At 41.1% G+C, this 21661-nt stretch overlaps 1 protein-coding gene across 3 annotated transcripts in view; it reads right to left on the reverse strand.

Annotated features, from left to right (window-relative positions):
* Positions 1–21661, reverse strand: part of GALNT7 (polypeptide N-acetylgalactosaminyltransferase 7) — a 148356-nt gene that overhangs the window by 69829 nt on the left and 56866 nt on the right. For all 3 annotated transcript variants that reach the window (XM_032855776.1, XM_032855775.1, XM_032855774.1), the window contains exon 2: positions 4096–4556. In XM_032855776.1, coding sequence (XP_032711667.1) covers positions 4096–4556 — 461 coding nt within the window. The remainder of the gene's footprint in view (positions 1–4095; positions 4557–21661) is intronic.

A 21661-nucleotide genomic window follows, 5' to 3' on the forward strand; every position in this document is an offset into this window, starting at 1 on the left:
CAAGTGACTCTTGGTTTTGGCTCAGGTCATGACAGGACCGAGCCAATGATGGGCTCTGCACTCTGCACGGAGTCTACTGGAGATTCACTCTATCTCCCTCCCTGCTCTGCTCGAGTACTCTCTCTCTCTAAAATAAATCAAATCTTGCCGGGGAGGGGTGGATCTGGATTCAGTTTAGAAAAAATTGGGGGGACTACCTGGGTGGCGCAGCATCCAACTCTTGATTTTTGGCTCAGGTCACGGTCTCGGGGTCATGAGATCGAGATCTGCCTGGGCCCCGCACTGGGTTTGATACCTGATTAAGAATCTCTCTCTCCCTTCTCCCCTCACAAGCTTGCTTGCATGCTGTCTCTATCAATAACAAAAAAAAAAAAGCTTCTGGGGGTTATAATGTTTGAGTACTTTGAAGCATAAAAGAGAGAGTTTTCTCACCAGCATAGAAGTTTAAAGAGGGGCTTAGGAGCATTTGCTAAGATAGTCTTGGGTCCTTCTGTTTGACTGAGGACAATGTACTTAAAGGAATGATACATAGAAACATGCAATATCCTATTTCTAAGTACTTATGCAAGAGAAAAGAGCACAGGAAGTGATCAGCCTATGCGTGGCAAGGAAGAAAGAAGGAAGGGAGAGGAAAGAGAGGGGGAAAGAGGGATGCAATGAGGAAAGCCAGAAAGAAAGGACAAGGGAGACAGAAAGGAAGGAAGGAAGTTATATGAGAGCAAAGAGTACTCAGAGAGATTGGAGGTTCAGGCAGCAATAATCGGTATGTCTAAAAAACTTACCAGAGAAGAGGGGAAGGCGTTGCCATCATGGAAGATAAAAGTAGAAGCAAGATGATGAAGATAAGGGAGTGTGTGACATTTACATTTTCCGAAAAGCAACAGAGGACCTCAAAGTTAAATAGAACTGAAAACATGAAAATTTTGACAAGAGGGTATATGACCTGAAGAAAGTGCCACAATAATAATAATAATAATTATTATTATTATTAAAATTCAAGAACACTTAAATGCCACCAGGCCTGTGACAGAAGACTTTTAGCCTATTATATCATTTAATTCCAATGCTAATCCAGGGAGATAGGTATTGTTAGACTAATTTTAAGGATTAGGTAAGAGAGTATAAGTAACTGGTCAAAGATCTCACATCTGGTAATGAAGTCAAGGTTTGAACCCTAGCAGATTCCATTCATTCATTCATTCATTCACTCATTCTCTCAACAGATATTTACCAACAGGCTGTCAGCTATTGGATGTAGCTGGTGAAGAAAACTGGCAAACTCCTTGCTCCCAGGACCTCATCATGCAGTAAGAAAGCTGGTCAATAAGCAACTAAATAAACCAATACCTATATAAATTTGATAAATTATAAAATTGGATATGCACTATGAATGAAATGCTCAGAGAGCAGTATTAAAAAATAAAACAGGGCATTACCAAATTAGACAGCATGGTTAGAGAGCTTCTACTAAGACCTAAAGAATGGGAAGGAGCCAGCCACAGTATTCATAGAGGAGGGAAGAGCACAGACAAAGAGGCGGGGAAGGCCAGCCCAGCTAGAACATTCTGAGCCAGAGCACAGTAATAAGAAAGAGGAGGTTGTCAAGACAAGAAAGGGTTGCAGCTGCCGCTCAGGAGTTTGGGTTTTATTTAAGTGCACTGGGAAGGCAAAGAATCGTTGTAGATAAGCTAGCGTTGTGTGGTTCAGACACCATACTGACTTCTGTGGGAAAAGGTAGGAGGCAGAAGTTGAAATGGAGAAAACGTGAAGGAGATTCTTGCAGGATTTCAAGAGATGATGGTGGCCTGGACTTGGGTGGTGGCAGTGGGAATGAAAGAACTCGTCTCAGAAGTAATCGGAGACATGTTCTGGTGGCAGAAGCTAGAGGCCTGCAGACAGAATGGATGTGTGGGGTGAAGGAGAGGGAGACAGGCATGTACTTCTCTGTCTTGTAGGTCATTTCGCTTTTTAGCCTATTTCTTATGTTGAAAAGTGAGCCAGATTTATATTGGTGTTTTTAACGATCTTTTACAAATTGCCCAAGTGCTAAAAACCTCCATTTCTACACTAAGCTCACCCACAGACTGTAACATGGCATGGAGGCATGTCACCTGGGGAAGACCTACCTTGAGGTAACGATGTATGGTAGAAAGATAGGGCTTTCACACCAAACCACCCTGGCTTGAACCACAACTCTGCCATTTTGCTGGGCAAACACACGGAAGTCAGAGCTCTAAGCTTCAGACTACCTACACAGGTAAAAACTCTCAAGGTTTGGTTGTAAGAATTTAAGTAAGAGAACCTATAGTAAGTCCTGGCATGTAGTGGGAAGTCAATCCATGTTACTCTCCCTTTCCCTTCTCAGTGATGAGAATGCCATTGATAGGTTCTCAAAGAACCTTCTGTCACAGAGATAAACAGTATGTTTAAGTGCTGTATTTTAGATAACCAGGACACACTCCAGATAAGGGACTGCAGAGCCTCACATGGGTTTTAAAGGGTACTCATGTGGCAGTTCTAGCTCCATAACAACCACCCTCTGCCCCCGACTGGAGGGGTACAGGACACCTGGTTATATTTAGGTTTCAGAGAAACAACTATTTTCTAAAGTATAAGTACGTCCCATACACCATTTGGGATATATTTATACTTAATGTTCTTCATTATTCATCTGAAATTCAAATCTAACCAAGTGTCCTCTGTTTTTATTTGCTAAATCTGGCAACCTTGTGATCAGGCAAGCCTCTACTTTGATTTAGAATCAATTGCTCCAGGATTCCTCCTTCACTGTCCCTTGAGATGCTCTAACTCCTCTCACTGTCATGGTTCTGTACTTCGATTCCTCTGCTTTCTTTGCATATTTCATTCACCTCCTCTCACTCTTACCAATTAATATATGAATGTCCAAAGTCTTGAAATTTAAGAAACAAAACAGAAGTACGTATGGGATGGGGAAAAGAAAAAGAGAGAGGCAAACCATGTGAAACTCTCAACTATAGAGAACGGAGGGCCACTGGAGGGGAAGTGGGTGGGGGATGGGCTAGATGGGGGATGGGGATTAAGGAGGGCACTTGTGATGGGCACTGGGCGTTGTATGGAAGTGACGAATCCCTGAATTCTACTCCTGAAACCAATAATGCACTGTATGTTAACTTAACTATAATTTAAACAAAAACTTAAAAAGGAAAAAGTCTGTTGAGTAGCACTATATTAAGTAGAGAATCTTCCTTAACGGTCCTAAGGAACGCTGCAATGGGGTCTCTGTGTGTGAGCATAAACTTGTTAACCTTTTAGGACAAAGATTACATCAACAATCCATTATCAGAATACATTTTGAGAGTTTTCTAGTAGCACAGAATTAAATTTGCACCATGTTAACAGAGGCTATTTAGATCCTACAGAAGTAGAACAGGTTATTAAATAAACCGAAAGAGAAAAGCTTTGAGTTTATTCAGTAACCACTGTCTATCAAGTTAAGAGTTGGGGATCCTTTGATCCTTTATTTTAAATCAAACTACATGAAAATCATTTGGAAGTTTAGGCCATAGTTTTATCTGCTGAGGACTCCTTTTGCATAGACCCAGAGTTCTGATTTCCAGGTGCAGGACTAAGAAAAAAAGTTAAGGGAAACATCAACATCTAGGTAATTACAGGAGATATCTAGAGTAGCATTACTATTTGTTATTATTCCAACAAGACAAGGGGCTTGATCCATAATGAAAATCAAGGCGTCGAGAAAGTTTTGTTATTAAAAGATTGTCACTTGTCTTAAATTATTTACTGGTTGGTTTACACTCTGGCACAAATTCACATTTTCATTGTGGATTGGTAACAAAAAATTCACAGACTGGTGCCAGTCCAGGGACCACATGTGAGTAGCATGGATGTAAAACCCCCAGAATTTTATATAGGTCATACCTTCAATCTAACGGCATAAATGGAGCGATCTCCTCCTTCTGGCCATTTTGCAGACCGAAGAGCCTTTTATTTCCTTGAAATAAAGGCAAAGGTATTTTCTCCAGCCTAACAATCTAACTAAATATCTATCAGAACAATAGCTGCCCCAATTTTAGAAAGAAGAGGATGTGTGCTTACTCTTCTTGTCGCAAGTCATTGACGCTGCGGTCCAGTGAGATCATGTCACTTGCCACCATGTTAAATCCAAACTCTTTAATGCTGGCTTGAACTGCATGTTTGAATTCTGGTCCCAAAACCAATGGCTTGGCGTTCTCTCCAGGGCCACCAACCACTCCATGAGGCTCAGGTTCTTTGGGTTCAAAGTTACCGAGGATCCCTGGACGTAGCACAGGATCTCGGTAGGTGAATGTCTGAGGCTTAAATGTGAGATACTGCCTCTGCATTATGTCTTTCTGGTTATCTCCTCCAGCATGGCGCTCTTGTTCATTTTTCGCCTTGTTTTTTCTTCTAATAGACTCTAAGTCCACTTCTATTCCTTCAACATGAGGCCATGGTACCACAGGTTTGAATCTGTCATCCCCAGGAGCTAATCCATTGCCTCCTCGGTTAGGCATGGGGTTATTGACATCTCTGTCTTCCTATACAAAAGGGAGGGGGATATACAATGAGTGCATGAAGGCAATCGCAGCAGAGTTTATGATACGAATTTTCATGTTTAATAAAAGGCTGAGGCAACAATACAATGATTTAAAATGTTAAACAGAAGCAGGCTATTCAGCAGGACTTCCCATTAAAAAGATATCTTTTGGGCGAGGGGAGGACATCCCAAGAAACAGACTCTTTCCTTGCCTTACCATTCCAAAATAAATGAATGGATAGATGTTCTTTAACCTCTTCCCTTCTAAAACTAACTCTCCCATCAAAGACCTCTTACTAAAGTACACTGTTATGGGTGAAAGCAATGGGGTTCTAGGAGCTTTGACAAAAACAGACATTTAATAGGTCATGTACAGTATGTGTTTTTTCCCAGATGTCTGGTGTGTGATAAATATAAGTATTTCTCAGAAATGCAGCCATATGGTGGCAGTGGTATTAGATGTCACCCACCACGAGGCTGGCTTCGTGCCTCTCACGGCAGAGGAAAAGGGTGGGGGGGGGAAGTGCACTCGATAGTCGGTGTTTTCTACTCAGTGAGAGGTTAGCTGAATTCAGAACTATTTTTTTTTTTTTTTAAAGCAAACAAAAACAAAACGCTAAAGACTGACCAAGTCAGTTCAGGCTTTTTTTTTTTTTTTTTAAAGGTTTTATTTATTTGACAGAAAGAGATCACAAGTAGGCAGAGAGGCAGGCAGAGAGAGAGAGGAGGAAGCAGGCTCCCTGCGGAGCAGAGATGCGGGACTCGATCCCAGGACCCTGAGATCATGACCTCAGCCAAAGGCAGAGGCTTAACCCACTAAGCCACCCAGGTGCCCTCACTTCAGGCTTTTAAACCACACCAAATACCTAGTCTGCCCCATTCCAGAGGTAGCCTAAGTCAAAACAGATTTGGTGCATATGGATATCCTGGAAGGGCTGCCTCCTGTGTCTGTGTGGACCTTCCTCACCACCGGCACAGATCTTTCGGTCAGAAATCCTGAGTGCTTTTGCTAAATCAGTACCATTCATTGCACAGGGCAGTGTTTTCCAATATTAGCATCACCTCAGTGACTTTAAGAAATACTGATGTCTGTGTCCCACCCCCAGACTTTGTGATTTAATTGGTCTGGGCATTCCCATTTTTAAAAGCTCCCCCAAGCGATTTTAATATGCATCCAAGCTTGAGAACCTTTAGCTCAGAGGAAGAGCTGCTGGCTATAATTAGACAAGAGGATTATTGAGTATGCACAGCTGGGGAAGAAGCAAGGTGAACTTCAAACTGCAAAAGAGGCAAAAGGGTCTGCCGCTCCCCTCCACACAGACTATCGGAGCCCTTCATAGATTCATAATAGAATTAGGGCTATCGGACCAAAATGTGGCTATAGTGTTAGAGCTATCCTGAAGAGGAAAGTTTAAAACGTGATTTTAAAGAGTACAGAGATGCAGTGCTAGGTATGACACTGAGATGTAGGTTGCTATCTGCTGGGAGTTTATTGAGAAAGATCTCTTTAGAAAGCCAGTTCATTAATTTATTTTTAGTATTAAAATCTTTATCTTTATTAACATTTAATGTATTATTTGGTTCAGGGGTACAGGTCTGTAATTCACCAGTCTTATACAGTACAAAGCGCTCCCCACAACACATACCCTCCCCAGGGTCCATCACACAGCCAGTTAATTTAAATGTGAATTTACTTCAAGTTTTGGTAAGGGCTAGCTAAGGATTGATTTGGGGGAGTTCAAAAAGGAATTTTAAAAATTTATTTGTTTAGGTAATATAAGCATATGATAGAATATTCCAAGGACCCAAAAGGGCATCTAATGAAAAGCACGTTTTCTGGCCTCCTCTCCTATAGAGGCCATCACAGGCAGCACCTTGGGAATCTTTCTAGAGATTTTATATGCACATATAAACACACGTGTGTAGGTAACAAAACAATTGTTTTTAGCACGGGACATAGATTTTAATTAACTCGTTATTTAAAAAGGAACCGGTACGATGTTACAAGCGGTTCGAAGGTGAATCCAAAGAACAAATATCTAAACATCAATGATACTGCAGAGGGTTTATAAACAGATGCACGACTGGTAATTTTGGTCAACATACAAGGCAATAACCCACAGCACTCACTGTATACAATTTCCATTTCAATGGACAAGAATCTTTCGCATTGTCTCCGTATTCTGATGTTTCTAGCCACTGTCAAATAGCTCAACGGTAAGGAAAGGGCAATATAACCTAGAAGCCAAGTCAGAGAGTATACCTAATAATTTTTTTGGTCCACTTTGAAGTTTTTCCATAATTTTCCCCCTATAACACAAAACCAAATTTAAAATGCAACACTCAGCCTGATTATATAAATGTGATACCTTTCTTCAGGCACGTGTGGTAAGGGAGATAAGGCTTCTGGATCAGGCTTCTATCATCACACATCTCAGTAGCAAGGACTTAGCTGGAGCCTAACCTGTGAGCCCTACTGCCTCGGAGGATGGAAAAAGTGTATGGTGCTCCAACTTATCTCCCGGCTCTTTCTAAAAGAAAAGTGTTGTGGCAGTGTTGTAGGCAAATTAAAACAGAAAAATCTTAAAACTCTAAGATATTGGACCTAAGATATTGATGCTGAACCAAGTATAATACATAAAGAAGACCATCTCCCCCACTTCAATATTTCACATCAAGGCTCCAGTGAATCTGTAACTGGGGAGGTTAAAAAAAAAAAAAATGAGGGGTAGGAAACATCAAACACAGAAAAGCAGAATGAACAGGTCATCAGATGTCAGCATCTGTAACCACAGCAACCACTCTACCATTGCCTAAAATCCTGTAAAGGGCATGGTGTATACTGGAAGAGAATGGAATATGGCGGTACATGAAATTGTAGTACATGAAAGACCCACACTGTGAAATACACACTATGGTTTAGGTTGGCCTATGTTAATGCAAAACTTGCAAATTTAAATATTTTTCAAATTCACCCGCCTCAACAAGAGAATATTTAATGGGTTTAAACTTCATGCTTATCTTCCTCCAAATTATATCTTTTCTTGACTTAAGGGTTCTTTGATCTTCCACTGCTGGTGTTCTTCATAGTTCTCTTAGACATCCACCTATCAGTCCAGCTTCATTCTGGGTTATGTCCTTTTTTCTGAAGCATTTATGACCAGATTTACATCAACCATTCCTACATCCCTCTCCTTAGCCCACATCACACTCCTCTAAACCTTACTGTTGGCTTCTTCCCAAATTTCTGCTTATATCAATCTTTATCAATTGCTCTTACATCTACATACATATTAATCTAGTCCCATGTTAGACTTCTACTTATATCAACCTAGAACCCAAACTTAAGATACCCCAAACTGAATTTCTATTTACCTCACATCACAAATCTGTTTTGATTATGGTCTTTCCCTGCTTTGGGGACAGGAACCACCATATACTCCACTGATCAAATCCAACACCTGCATTTCATCCTCAACTTCTTGTTCTCTTTGATCTTGCCTACTGATCTCCAATTCCTGATACCTGTCAATTCTATTGACTTTGTAGCACCTGAATTTGACCACTTCCACCACGGTCCCACAGTTCAGACTACCCTTACCCCTTAACAGGATTACTACAGTAGTGATAATTGTAATGATTACAAATATTATGTTCCAAGTGCTTTGTATATATCAATTTATTTATGTATTCTGCCAAGACTTAGGGTCTGTGATTACCATTACCGTTTTACCTGTAGGAAATCTGACAGAAAGTTATTCAACATCAGAATCAGTACATGGTAGGGCCAAAATTTGCATATTGGCAGTCTGGCTCAAGAGTCCATGCTCTTGGGGCACCTGGATGGCTCAGCGGATTAAGCGTCTGCCTTCAGCTCAGGTCATGATCCCAGAGTCCTCGGATCAGCCCCGCATTGGGCTCTTTGCTCAGCGAGGAGTTTGCTTCCCCCTCTTTCTCTCTGCCTGCCTCTCTGCCTACTTGTGATCTCTGTCAGTTAAATAAATAAATAAAATCCTTTAAAAAAAAAAGAAAAAGAGTCCATGTTCTTACTGGGTGTTATACACAACTAATGAATCATTGAATACTACATCAAAAACTAATGGTGTACTATATGTTGGCTAATTGAACATTTATTAAAAAGAGTCCATGCTCTTAACCACTACACTGAGTGCTTCTCCTTCTAATGCATGCATGTACTCTTGCTTTCATTGTTTTTTTCTACATAGCAACCATACTGACTTTTCTTTTTTCTTTTTTTTTTTTTTTTTTTTTTTATCCCCAGGGGTACAGGTCTGTGAATCGCCAGGTTTACACATTTCACAGCACTCACCATAGCATATACCCTCCCCAATGTCCATATCCCCACCACCCTCTCCCGTCCCCCCTCCCCCCCGGCAACCCGCAGTCTGTTTTTGGAGATTGAGTCTTTTCATAGTGACTTTTCTAAAATTCAAATATGAACATGTTACATTCCCTGCTTACAACATTCCACCGCTGGTCTACTTTCCTCAAGAGCGTTTATATTCTTTAACAAGGAGAGTTTATACTCTTTTTCTTCACCATACCCCTAGAAAAAGGGTTGGTTAGCTTTTTCTGTAAAGGGTCAAGGGTAAATATTTTAGGTCCTGCACACCACAGGGTCTCCACTGCAATCATTCAAGTCTGCCATTATAGTGCAAAAGCAGCCACCAATAATATGTAAATGAATGGGTATGGTTGTGTTCCAATAAAACTCTTCACAAAGACAGGCAATAGGATGGATCTGTGACTACCACCCCTCCCAACCCCTGCACTAGACTGTCAGTTCTGTGAAAAGGTGCCATGTCTATCATATGAACCACTGCATTCCCCATGTTTATCCTGGTGCTAATTCCTCCATAAATATTTACTGAATAAATGAATGACCCCTAAAATTTCTGCTTTGGTTTGAGAGAAGAAAAGGAAAAGAGAATGGAGAATATGGAATGGGAATGGGAAAAGGGGCTTGGATCAGACAGTACATCGGGCAATACTTTACAAAACTGGCAAGAGAACAGGATATAACTTCATAAGCTCCCCACAGTAGTGTACTCTTAATAATGCTATACTAGTCACCAGAAAAATTGAATTTGCGCACTTCTCAAAGCCTGTATGACATTAAATCTGAAAGCAAAACCAAATATGAGAACTGTCTAACCTCAAGTCAATTAAAAATAATCATGTCAAATCTTAATGTTACAAGATTCAAAGAATGGCTACAAAGCCGTAGAATACTCAACTCCCCTGAGAAGGAAAACTACACATTCCATCCTGAGAGTGAATGAGAATCAGGAGATGCCTTTGTGACTCACTGGTACTATAATATCTTCCTAGTACTATAATATCTTCATAAGCACTAGCTGATTTACTCTGCAGTCAAAAGTCAATGAATCACTGTTGACTAGAAATGGAAAAGACAATCGGTAGGTAACTGCTTAAGATCACCATGTTCAGGGGCACCTGGGTGGCTCAGTGGGTTAAAGCCTCTGCCGTCGGCTCAGGTCATGATCTCAGGGTCCTCGGATCGAGCCCCGATTCAGGCTCTCTGCTCAGCGGGGAGCCTGCTTCCTCCTCTCTCTGCCTGCCTCTCTGCCTACTTGTGATCTCTGCCCATCAAATAAATAAATAAAATCTTTAAAAAAAAAATCACCATGTTCATAAAGGTGGAAATATACTGGAAAGCAGAATCACTTACCATCAGATGGAAATATGGTATGATCAGAAATCAGGTCAGACTATTCACTTTCTATCTTACAAAGCTCCCCCTTCACCCTTAGATTCCACTTAAGTATGGTATATTCCCACGATGATCATGCCTTGGTAGAAACGATAGGAATACAAAGGGATTTAGAAAAATAGTCTTTCGATATAGGCTTGTCTGTATTTGAAATTATAGGTGAACCTAGAAAACTTAAGCTCTTAATCATGAGCTCCTAAAGTCAATGATTTCTGCAGAAATTACAATTTAGTTTTAGAAAGTGGCCATGGCTAACAATATTCACACTATTTGGTTATCAGGCTACATGAGGCACAGAACTTAAAAACATAAGTCAAATTTAATACCATGATTTAAAAACCCTCTCGATAAGAAACACCTTAAAAAAAATTATTTATTTTGGGGGTGGAGGGGCAGAGGAAGAGGAAGGAGAGAATCTCAAGCACAGTCTGTTAAGCATGGAGCCCTATGGGGGCTCGATCCCATGACCCCAAGATCATGACCTGAGTCAAAATTAAGAGTCCAAGCCTTAACCAACTGGGCCACCCAGACGCCCCAAGGAACACCTTTAATTAGAAGAATGACACCAGCATGTTTTTTCTAGCTCCACTTTCTTCTGCTCCTAGGTAAGTGAGCAGCAGGAACAAAGATCAAGGAGGGAGATTGTTAAAACAAGGAGGCCCCAGAAGAAACTGGGTGTGCTTGTAAGGCTGGACCTCCCCAGACTCCAATCCACCTGTGGCAGAAGGTGGGTAGGAAAGCGGGTGCTCCACCCTCAGTACCCTCGTTTCTCTCTGCTTAGCTAGAGCTGGATTCTCAGCTAACCCATCCCTGCAGGAATTTTGTGCTGACTGAAGACCATTCACTCCTGCTCCTTTCAGAGGACTGATAGGGACTGCATGGGGGGAGAGGGGTGTCAGTGGCCTCTGCTGGTCATGAGAGGAGGGGCAGGAGTCAAGTGACTTTTCTGTGTTTAAGTAGAGCAGAAAATGGAAAAACCCAAGATTAAACAGAGACTTTATCAGTCCTTGAATATCTAAGATGGTCTCCCTTACGGAGAGAGACCTATCACAAGTAGGAGTAAAGACTCATGAACTAGAAAGCAACTGAAGACCCACCGCAAGGCCTCTGTTAGCAATTACGGCAGAATTGGAAATGAAGAAGGGTGTGGCTTATCAGTATTACATTCTGATAGAAGAATTATCTTATGAAAGAAATAGACTGCCATGGGACGCCTGGGTGGCTCAGTCCGTTAAGCATCCGCCTTTGGCTAAGGTCATGAGATCAAGTCCTGCATCAGGCTCCCTGCTTAGCAGGGAGTCTGCTTCTCCCTCTGCCTGCCTGTCTCTCTATGTGTGTGTGTCAAATGAATAAAATCTTTAAGAAAAGAAAAGAAAGAAAAAAAGAAGAAGAGAAAAGAAATAAACTCCCATTGCAGGGATTTCAATTCTTCTTTTCCCCCTTGACCCCCCAGGCCAGGTTATAAACCAAAAGGTAACAGAATGGAGAAAACAGCATGGTTGGCATCACAATAAGTGCCCCACCAAAAGAAATCTGGGTCAGCACTTCTAGTACTAGAAATTGGACTTCAGCAGGGTAGCCATTAGTCCCAGTAAGCCAGATTGACCCAGACTTCTTCTAGGGACTACAACACTGACACTGGACTGGGGAGAGCTGCCTATTACATAATAGCTAATGACTAGTCCTTTTATTTTCTCTTAAAACTTATGATACACTATGGCAACCATAGTTACAAATGCGTAAGTTAGTGCTGTAGTATTAACCACCCACTGGAAAGATTTTACTAGGTTCATAATGGGGGTATTCTGAGTCAATTAGATGCCACCTCTCCTTAACCAAATAAGCAAAACACAGTATTTAATACAGATCTACCCAGTACTATTGTGAATACTACTGAAATTAATAGGTGTCTTCCTAAAAAGTTAGCTATATTACATTGTGAACATTAAATCATGTTAACAGAAGAAAGATTTCCATTATAAAAGAGTCTCCCAATAAATCCCATAATTGTGCAACTAGTCAGTTTTTGTAGATTTGGATCTTCATGCATATCATATGGTATCCTTAAGAGAAGTATCCATCTGCACTGACAATTTTCTTCAGATCTCTGCACATCTTGAATAATCATGGTCAACTATAGAATATCTAGATATGGCAAATTTTAAGTCTTGGGTTCTTTTCAAAATTCAAAACAAAATTTAGTTCAACCAAAGTAAATGTCTGAATTGGTTAAAGTTATAAAATTTAGGGGCACCTGCGTGGCTCAGTTGTTAAGTGACTGCCTTCGGCTCAGGTCATGATCCCAGCGTCCTGGGATCGAGCCCCATTCGGGTTCTCTACTCGGCAGGAAGCCTGCTTCTCCCTCTCTCCTGCTTCTCCCTCTCTCACTCCCCTGTTTGTGTTCCCTCTGTTCCCCCTGCTCTGTCAAATAAGTAAAATCTAAAATATATATATATATATATATATATATATATATATATAATTTATTCTTTTGAAGATTTTATTATTTATTCAAGAGAGAGAAAGAGAAGGAGAACAAGCCAGGGAGAGGGGCAGAAGGAGAGGGATAAGTAGCCTCCCCGCTGAGCAGAGAGACCGACAGAGGGCTCAATCCCAGGACCCCAAGATCGTAACCTGAGTGGAAGGCAGATAAACCAAATGAGCCACCCAGGCGTCCCCTGACAATAGTTACTTTTTCAAAAACCATGCCAATACATTGCATTTTTAAAGGTATCAGACTAAACTACAAACTCCTCAGTAATCAACATTTTCAATTTTCAACAGCAAAGTTAAAACTATAATTGAAAACAGGGAGATTTCATGCAAAATCCTTCTCTGTATTAATACCATTATCTCCAATGTTCTATTTTGTAAATGTGAAATTACCATTAAGCACCAGTAGTTCAAGTGAGCAGTTCTAAACTCAGCAGTTGGCTCCGGGTATATTCCCCCACAGTCCCATGAATATTTCTGATACTGCTCTTCCTGAATTGCCCTAGTATCTGTGTACATGCTTCTCCCCAGTCAGACTAAGGGCTCTCTGAAGACAGTGAGTGTGCATCTGTGTGTCCCTACACAGTGGCCGGGAGTCGGGGGCAGGTGGAGGGCAAGTACTCAGCACATGTTTCTTCACAGACGACTAAGTGGAGAACACCTAGCTGTGGGTCATCTCTTATTATGTTGCTGGAATATAAACGGACTTTGGAGCCCCTGTCTTATCTCACTGCTTGGCTTGATTTAAGCTAGCATTTTGAGAATCCAAATGAAATAACTAAAAACATTATTTTCGCTAACAACATTGCTTTCCCTACCAATCCAAAACCCGAATAATCCTTTTTTTAGTTTCTTCTCTTCTTCAGATTTGGATAAATTGTGTCTGCAAGTGAAATTTGTTACTTCATGGAAAATGCGTACTTTATTTAAACACGAGAAAGTATATGTGCTGGTGTTCATCTCAGTCCTCTAAGCCAATTCATCTTGCAAATGGTTTCCTGCTAAATTTGGGGCTTGTTTTAAAACAGTAATAAGATAGAGATTCTAAATCAGGTCAGGAAAGTATCAGATAATACTCAAAGGGGAATAAATTAAAAGAAATAAGCAAGTAAAGGACCAAAATGTAGGTTAATGTCTACAATAGTAAAGTATCAAATTGGTTATCCCTTTACAAAAAAACTTTTATTTGTACCATTGCTTAATGGCCCGGATCAAAGTTAATATCACACACAACTAACCAAGTCTATGAAACATGAAATTTAAACATATTTCTGCAATCCAAATAATTTTTATTTTCCAGAGACCTTATGAAAAATGCATGCTTTAGCTCATGAACTGAGTCACAGATATACTTCACAGGCTTAAAAAATATTTACTATGAATATTTAATATTAAATCCTTAACTGATTTGAACTGAATTTTAAGAATCAAACATGAGTATGAAGCAATGGCCAATAAATCATTTTGTAGTATGTTTCAAAAGGTGATGAAGCTATAGTTGTCAAAGTCTATGCCATCATTTCAGTGGTAAGAGCACCGACGTCAAGACAAGGCTATAAATACAAGGCACACCGATGCCATTTAAAAGCTCCAACTCCCATGGGTACTAAAAGGCAGATTATAATACCTCTTAGAAATCGTAAAAGGATATAGTGGGTAGATTTTTAACTCTCTCTGTTTGGGAGCTAAGCAATTACTGAGTTTCAAAAAGAAAGCTCCTAAGAGGCATTTTCATTCTAAAAATAGCATGTAGTAAGTTATGCAAAATATTTTAATAAGATTGTTGGTATTTTACAATAAATATTCTACTACATTATTCCTACAAAATGACCTGTCTAAAAATAAGGTATTAAAGAGGAGAGGAAAATGAAAGCAAGGAGAGGAAGATTATAAAATAAAATCTGTGAAGATTTTTTAGCACATGAATAATTTATGTATGCATACATATGATATATGCACATGGAGAGAGGAAATACACATTTAAAAACCAAATAGCTTAGCAGGATAAGAAATAAGAAATTAACCCAGCTGAATGGACCCTTCAAAAGAACAATTATGGCATTTCATCAGGTGAAGAAATGAGGAACTACTTAAAAGCTGAATTGATTGAAAATGAGGTCCCATCTGCTCCTCTTCTGCCCACTCACATGATGTTCTGGAACCTTCTTTTGCTTTATGCCAATCAATTCTACTTTTTTACCTAGAAGAGCTAGGAATCTCTTCACTCTCTTTCCTAGATCATCTTTAAAATATTTCAAAAGAGCAATCCAGGCACCAATCCTTGGGGAATGACACTGTTAACACTTTTTCTTAAACCCAGGACAAGTGTTTATTCAGTCCTATCCTTTGATTTTCGTTCCCGGTACAACAATGCACTTCATAATCTAATACCTGCCAAAAGCAGACAGTTTAATTCCTAATTCTCCTTCACATCTGGCAATGCTGGTGAAAGCATGAAATGATTTCCAAATCTTCCTGAAAACTTTATTGGAAATTATGTCACCAACACAACCATTAATAATTCTTATGACACTAAGGAAAACATTTTACTGAGTGAAAGAAGAATGAGGTCAAATGTGGTATTTGTGTTGGGAGAGAATGTTTGTAATACCCTTTGAAAGCTGAAAAAGCAATGTCCTATTATCCCTCTAGGGGAGAAATTCTAGAATGAATATAGCACTCCCACATGAAGTGCTACTACTTTCTGCAGCTGGAAATGCATAAAACAGCCTTTCCTCTAGTGCTTCCTTGCTTTGCCCTGAAGCTTGGCTTTCATAACAGCTCACGAAAAAGCACTGTAATGTGCAGCTTCAGAACACATAGATTTTGACTGGTGTATAAGAAACTCCTCTTGTAAATCTTTAAAAAAATCACCTCAAGAACGACAGTATCTCAAAGTTTTCAGGGCGAAGCTGTCATCTTAAAGTGTGGGACAACATTTTACTACCATGTCAGGACTAGAAATCCACTTTAGGAGGGTGTGTCAAGGAAATATAACTGTGGGAGACAGAAAAAATACACTCAGGGTGGATGGAGGTCATTTACATAAATAAACTTTTGGACGTTTTACTTTTCGACCATCAGCAGGTTCGATTTCAAGAGGGAACGCTTATCCAGGGATAGTCCAGTTTACCATAATTGTTCTTTGGCATTCTGATTAGTATTTCAATGTATCATTAAAGGTAAAAGAGCCGTCTTTTCAGTTTTCCAAATATTCCAGGTCTGCTACCCGCCAGGCACTGCGCGCCCTACCATGAAAGGACACGCTGACTGGGAAAAGGGATGTCTGAATGGGCTGGAAGTGACTGAATCCTTGCTTTGAAGCAGCAGACACTCCCCTGCATGAGATGGGGAATGGTTGGTAGGTAAAGGAGGTGGGGGTGGAAAGTGGAATTTGGCAGCTGAGGCAAAGGCACAGAAGCATAAAAGATAAAATGGTTTGATGTAACGAGTGCAGGGGACATATGGGGCGGTGGCAGGAGATGAGACTTGAGATGCTGGCGAGTGCCTCTTAAGAAACACCAATAAGTTCAGACTTTATGAGAGCCATGAGAGGGGAGCATGCCAGATCAAAGCTGAATTTTGGAATGAGTTTGCTGATGGAGCAAATGAATGGGAAGAGGTGCCAAGATGTTTGCAGTGGGATAAGAAAAAAAATGTAGAAAATATGGGAAAAAGCAATACAGGAGAGAATTTCAAGGAGTGGACAACAGGACTAAAAACTGCCGGCAAGATGTTAAATTGATGAGAATTCCAAGGTCTGAAGGTACAGGGAAGGGAGGTATTTTAGTCCTGGTCCCGCAGCATGACTCACTACAACGTTGGCAGAGGCCCCAGGAGAGCGGATCTAGAGTGGACTCAGGACTCCTCACCATTATCTCCTACCCAGCTGCAGATGGAAGTATCCTATTTTCTCTCACCTAGAAGGCTAGAGGCATTTCTGTGATCCTCTTGTTCAGCCCTAGACATTTCTCTGAAATAGTCCAACTGAAGGGTGACAAGTACGTGTTGAGCACTTATGCTGCTCCAGGGCTTCCGGGACACGTGATGAGCTGCTCTCGTGGAGCGCTCTGTCCAGTGAGGGAGACATGTAATCCAACAGTCATACAGAATTGGTGCTCTAAGAGCCTTTTGGGGAAAGTCAATTTAATCTAAGATGCTAAGAAAGGCTTGAGAATGAAGGACTGCTGAGTAGAGGTTTGAGGGATGAGGAGAAGCTAAGTTGGTAAAAAGAAGAAAGAGGGGCACCTGGGTGGCTCAGTCAGTTTAGAGTCCAACTCTTGGTTTTGGCTCAGGTCATGCTCTCATGGGACTGACCCCTGAGTCAGGTGGTCAGCGGGAAGTCTACTTGAAAGATTCTCTCTCTCCACTCCTTTCCCCTACTCTCTCTCTCTTTCAAATATATAAATCTTTTAAAGATTTTATTTATCCAAGAATGAGAGAACCAGAAAGAGCATGCACGTGTGTCCGAGTGCAGGGGAGGGGCAGCAGGAGAGGGAGAGGCAGACTCCTCGCTGAGTGGGGAGCCTGGCATGGGGCTCCATGCCAGGACCCTGAGATCATGATCTGAGCCAGAGGCAGACACTTAACCAAGCCACCCAGGTACTCCTAAAATAAATATTAAAAAGAGGACAAAGTATTCAGAGAGAACATGTGCAGAGTCTCTACAGCAAGAAGTTCTATGGTAAGTAGGGAGAACTAAATATGGCTGGAGTGCAAGGAGCTGGCGAAGCCTGGTGCCAGACGAGGCAGAGGAAAGTAGTGGCCAGAACAAGTGGGGGTTTTGTATGATGGTCATGACTTTGGCTGTAATATGGGAGCCTGAGCAGCCAGTCAATAGTTTCAATGCTCCTACTAGAGACAGGAGCACTCTGAAAAGAGCCCACTGGCTGGGGAGCAAGAGAATGGAAAGAGGCCAGAGTGGATGAGGGTTAATTCGGAAATGGAGATATTTAATGGGGAGCCTCAGGGATGGCTCCAAGGCATGACTGGATACTACTCACTGAGAGGGAAAGCACTGAAAAAGACTGAAAATGAAGTCGACTACGAGGCCCTTCTTGGGTATGTGGGCTTTGAAGTGCCTCTGAAACATTCAAAAGAAGATGGAAACATAGAATTTGTATCTCAGTGACTAGACTAGAGAAGATAAAAATTTGGTAGATACCTTAAATAGATCAAAACTGATATAAGGACCCAGATGCTATTTACGAGTTGACCATAAAGTGAAAAGAGGAGAGGACCCCCTGACCCCACCTTGAGGAATCCAACCCTTAGAAGACTGGTGGAGGAGGAGGGTGGGACTACCAAGGGGACAGAGGACTAGCCCAGTATGAAGGAAGAAAGCCAAAACCAAGACAGCACATGTGGGACAGCAGGAATGGTCAACGGTGTTAAATGCTGGTTAAAGGCCTTTTGAGAGGAGGACTGGATTTAGCGAGAGCCATTCCAGTGGTAGGAAGTGTCAAGAGCCCAGGGCCAGTGGTGTTGAGGTGTGGAGTTGGAAGGTATGGAAATGGTGCAAGCAAAAGTAGGCTACCTTTGTGAAAGCCCTCCCTGTAAAGAGAACAGCAATGGAGAGGGAGCTGGAGGAAAGGAGGTGGGGTGAGGGGTTTGGGTTGGGTTTTGTTTTTAATGGGAAAGTTCTGAGCAGCTTTAAAAGAAAGGCAAGGATAGGCAAGGATAAGATATTCAAATATATGTGAGAGGAGGAATAATTAAAAGTGAGGCATTCCTGAGAATGGGGATTGGTGGGAGCCAAAGCAGAGGTGGGGTTAGCCAGGTCAGGAGGAGGGCAGCCTCTCTGCGGTAACAGGAACATGCAACTGGGGCAGACACATGTACTTTGCTCTTCCTTGGGATCCAAGCCCTCACTACTGCTGTCTGAATTACTCCAACAGTAATTTAACCCATTCTGATTTAACCTATTCTACTTCCTGCAATCAGACTTACCTATGTTAAACAATGCTCTCACAGTGCATGTCAGAGAGTTCTTTAAAAAAAAAAAAAAAAAAAAAAAAAAAAAAAATTGAAAGTCTTCCCATCTTTTTCTAACATGTCAGTTCAAAATCCTTTGCCTGGCCTTCTGTCATCCCTCGTTACTCACTCAAGCTGTCCCCATACTCTAGTCAGCTGGACCCTTCAGGAGATCATAGAAACACATTGTCAGCCTGGCCTCTAGTTTGGCTCCTGCTAGCAAGCCTTAGCCTACAGCACAGCCCTGTTGCCCGCCTCTTTCTTTCTAGGTTCAGTTCCAAGTCCTTTGATAAGATCCAGCCCCGCCATCTGTTCTAGTTCCAGTGATATTTTCCCTCGCATGAATTCCTACTCCTTAATACTTTTATAATTCCCTATCTATCCCATGTGCTCGTCTTCTCCCCTGGCCTCCGACTGAAAGTTCTAGCTGAGGAGGGTCTTAGTCTTTTACTCCTTTTGTGCAGTAGGAGTTTGTATTATGTATCTTCCTTTCTTCTCAATTCTGACATTTCTATTTTCCTTATTCTTACCCCCCTATGTAAAATAACACCTATTCAATAGGAAACGTGATGTCCCCTGAGCTCCATGTTTCTAGAGGGGGGTGTGCCATATGGTGTTTAGATGGATCTTGGGAGAACAGCAATGAAAAGTCTGATTAAAAAAATAAAATAGCCGGACACTGGTAAGTAGGTATCATTCTCCAGTGCTTACAGCGATCCTAAGTATGACAGGTCCTGTAATTTTATTTTTACATTTTATAGTTGAGGAAATCAAAGATTAGAGAGACTAACACATCCAATGTCACGTAATTCAGAGGGGACTCCCTGGTACTTGAACCCTGGTCTGCGTAACTCAGACTCCTGAGCATTTAGCCCCAATGCTGAGCCACCTGACTTAAAACTGCTTGATGACTTATACTTTCTAGAAATGTACAAAAAATTTGAGGCCTTTTAAAATGCTCAACTAATATATACTTTCATGTCTCTTTATTCTGCTTCTTTATCACATTTTATACAGTCTGTCTTTGGCAACTTACTTACACCAAAGAAATGGCCCATTCTGACACTCTAAACAATGAGATGTGCCTTGTCAACGGTTTGTTCGCTCCTTTAATGTGTTAGACGATGATTTCCCCTGACAGCATGTGAAATAAGGGAAAGACATTTTGAACTAATTTTACACAAAGAATTAAATCAGCCTCTCTCATAAGTAAGGACTAAGGTATTTTTGGTCCTGTTAAGCTGACTCTTCTGACTAATGTACTACATCTTTAAATTCGGAGCTGTTCAAAATCCTGCTAAAAAATACTTTTGCTTTTTTGTGACTAAAAGCATCGCTGAAGCCGTGGAATGAAACCAAATTATTCATAAGCCCACGACTATGGCTTCACTAATATTCCACTTTAACCAAAAATTATCCACAAATGGCTCCATAATAGAAAAGAATTATACCATCACGGGGAGCTTACTACACTTTTCAGGAATGGGCTGCCTATATACGAGACCATGAAAGGAAAAAAAGAAATGGTCTTTTTTATCCTTTTCATGGTGTAAAAGGGATCACCCAGGGAGAGGAGAAGAAAGCCTCTCAGAGTAGGTATCCACAGATACCACAGTCTGTTTTATGGGATACACGAGGATGTGCCCTGTGAAATCCAAAGGCAGGTTAGGAGTCGCGTATCAAGACACTGCTTTCATGGAGAATAAGACACGGTGTTCTCCTAATCCATTCTGATATATCATGGGATAAGGAGCTTATACTGACATTAGAATGTTAACAACGTGATGCCGTTCACATTAACTTTCCAGTTCTTTCCAGTTCCATTTCTTAATCATGCTAACCACCACTTTCTGGAAATTAAAAGTAGTGTCCTAATTTTATCACAACCATGTTTATAATACTTAACACCTCTTTCTAGAACACCTTAAGATGATAAGCTCAAGAAACGCTGGGGAGAAGGAAGAGCAGCAGCTGCTGAGCCATGGAAAGCGGTTCTATCAGTCAGCAGAGGCGAGGGTCAGTCAGGAACATGCTACGTTTAGCTGCTCGAACACATTCCAGCCAACTCCACTGGGTCTCACATAAGCTACCAAAGTAGTAAACTGAAATCTGAGATCCCTTTGCAACTAAAGGCGAAATTCCAGCAAAAACATGCACAGTGCTTGGAATGATCAAGTCTCACGAAACACCTCAATTTTATTTTGACATCATCTTCTGATGACCCTAAGTCATTTAGAAGTATTTTTGTTTTTCTGTGAAAAAGAGTTCCTTTTTCACCTGGCACAATTAGGGTAAGCAAGACAGTTATTTTTCTATCCATGAATGAATGGAAAAAGGAGGCTCACAGTTACTTCACAGCCCATGCCAAAGACAGCCTGCCAAGGTGTCAGTCAAAGCTTTGTCAACATTAGCAAAATTAGCAAAGAACCTCCAAAGGCTTCAACAGGAAACCGGAACAGATTTTTAAAACAGAGGTAAATCAGTTTGTCACTGGAAGTATTTTATTGAGTGCTGATTCAATTCAGAGTGATGATGACGACGATGATGATGGTAGGGTGAGAGCAGGTAGAAGAGCCCTTACAATGTTACCAGCACTATTCCAAGTGCATTCCACCTGGCTCTTTTCATCCTTGAAATAACTATTTGAGCTGGGAACCATCATTACCCCATCCTGCAGATGAGGAAAACAGAGGCACAGAGTTTAAGTAACTTTCCAAAAGCCGTACCCTCCGGAGGTGGCAGGGATTCAAATCCAGGGTCTCGGGCTCCACAGCCTGTGTAATTAATCATTACTCTCTCCAGCGGGGAAGGCATCCACAAGGTTCTCATAACTTTTAGCTATATAAATTAATAGCTTTCTTTCAGATTTTTTAAAATATCAAAAC

This window comes from Lontra canadensis, unplaced genomic scaffold, assembly GCF_010015895.1.
Source record: "Lontra canadensis isolate GAN:19392208 unplaced genomic scaffold, GSC_riverotter_1.0 scaffold10, whole genome shotgun sequence".
Lineage (NCBI taxonomy): Eukaryota > Metazoa > Chordata > Mammalia > Carnivora > Mustelidae > Lontra > Lontra canadensis.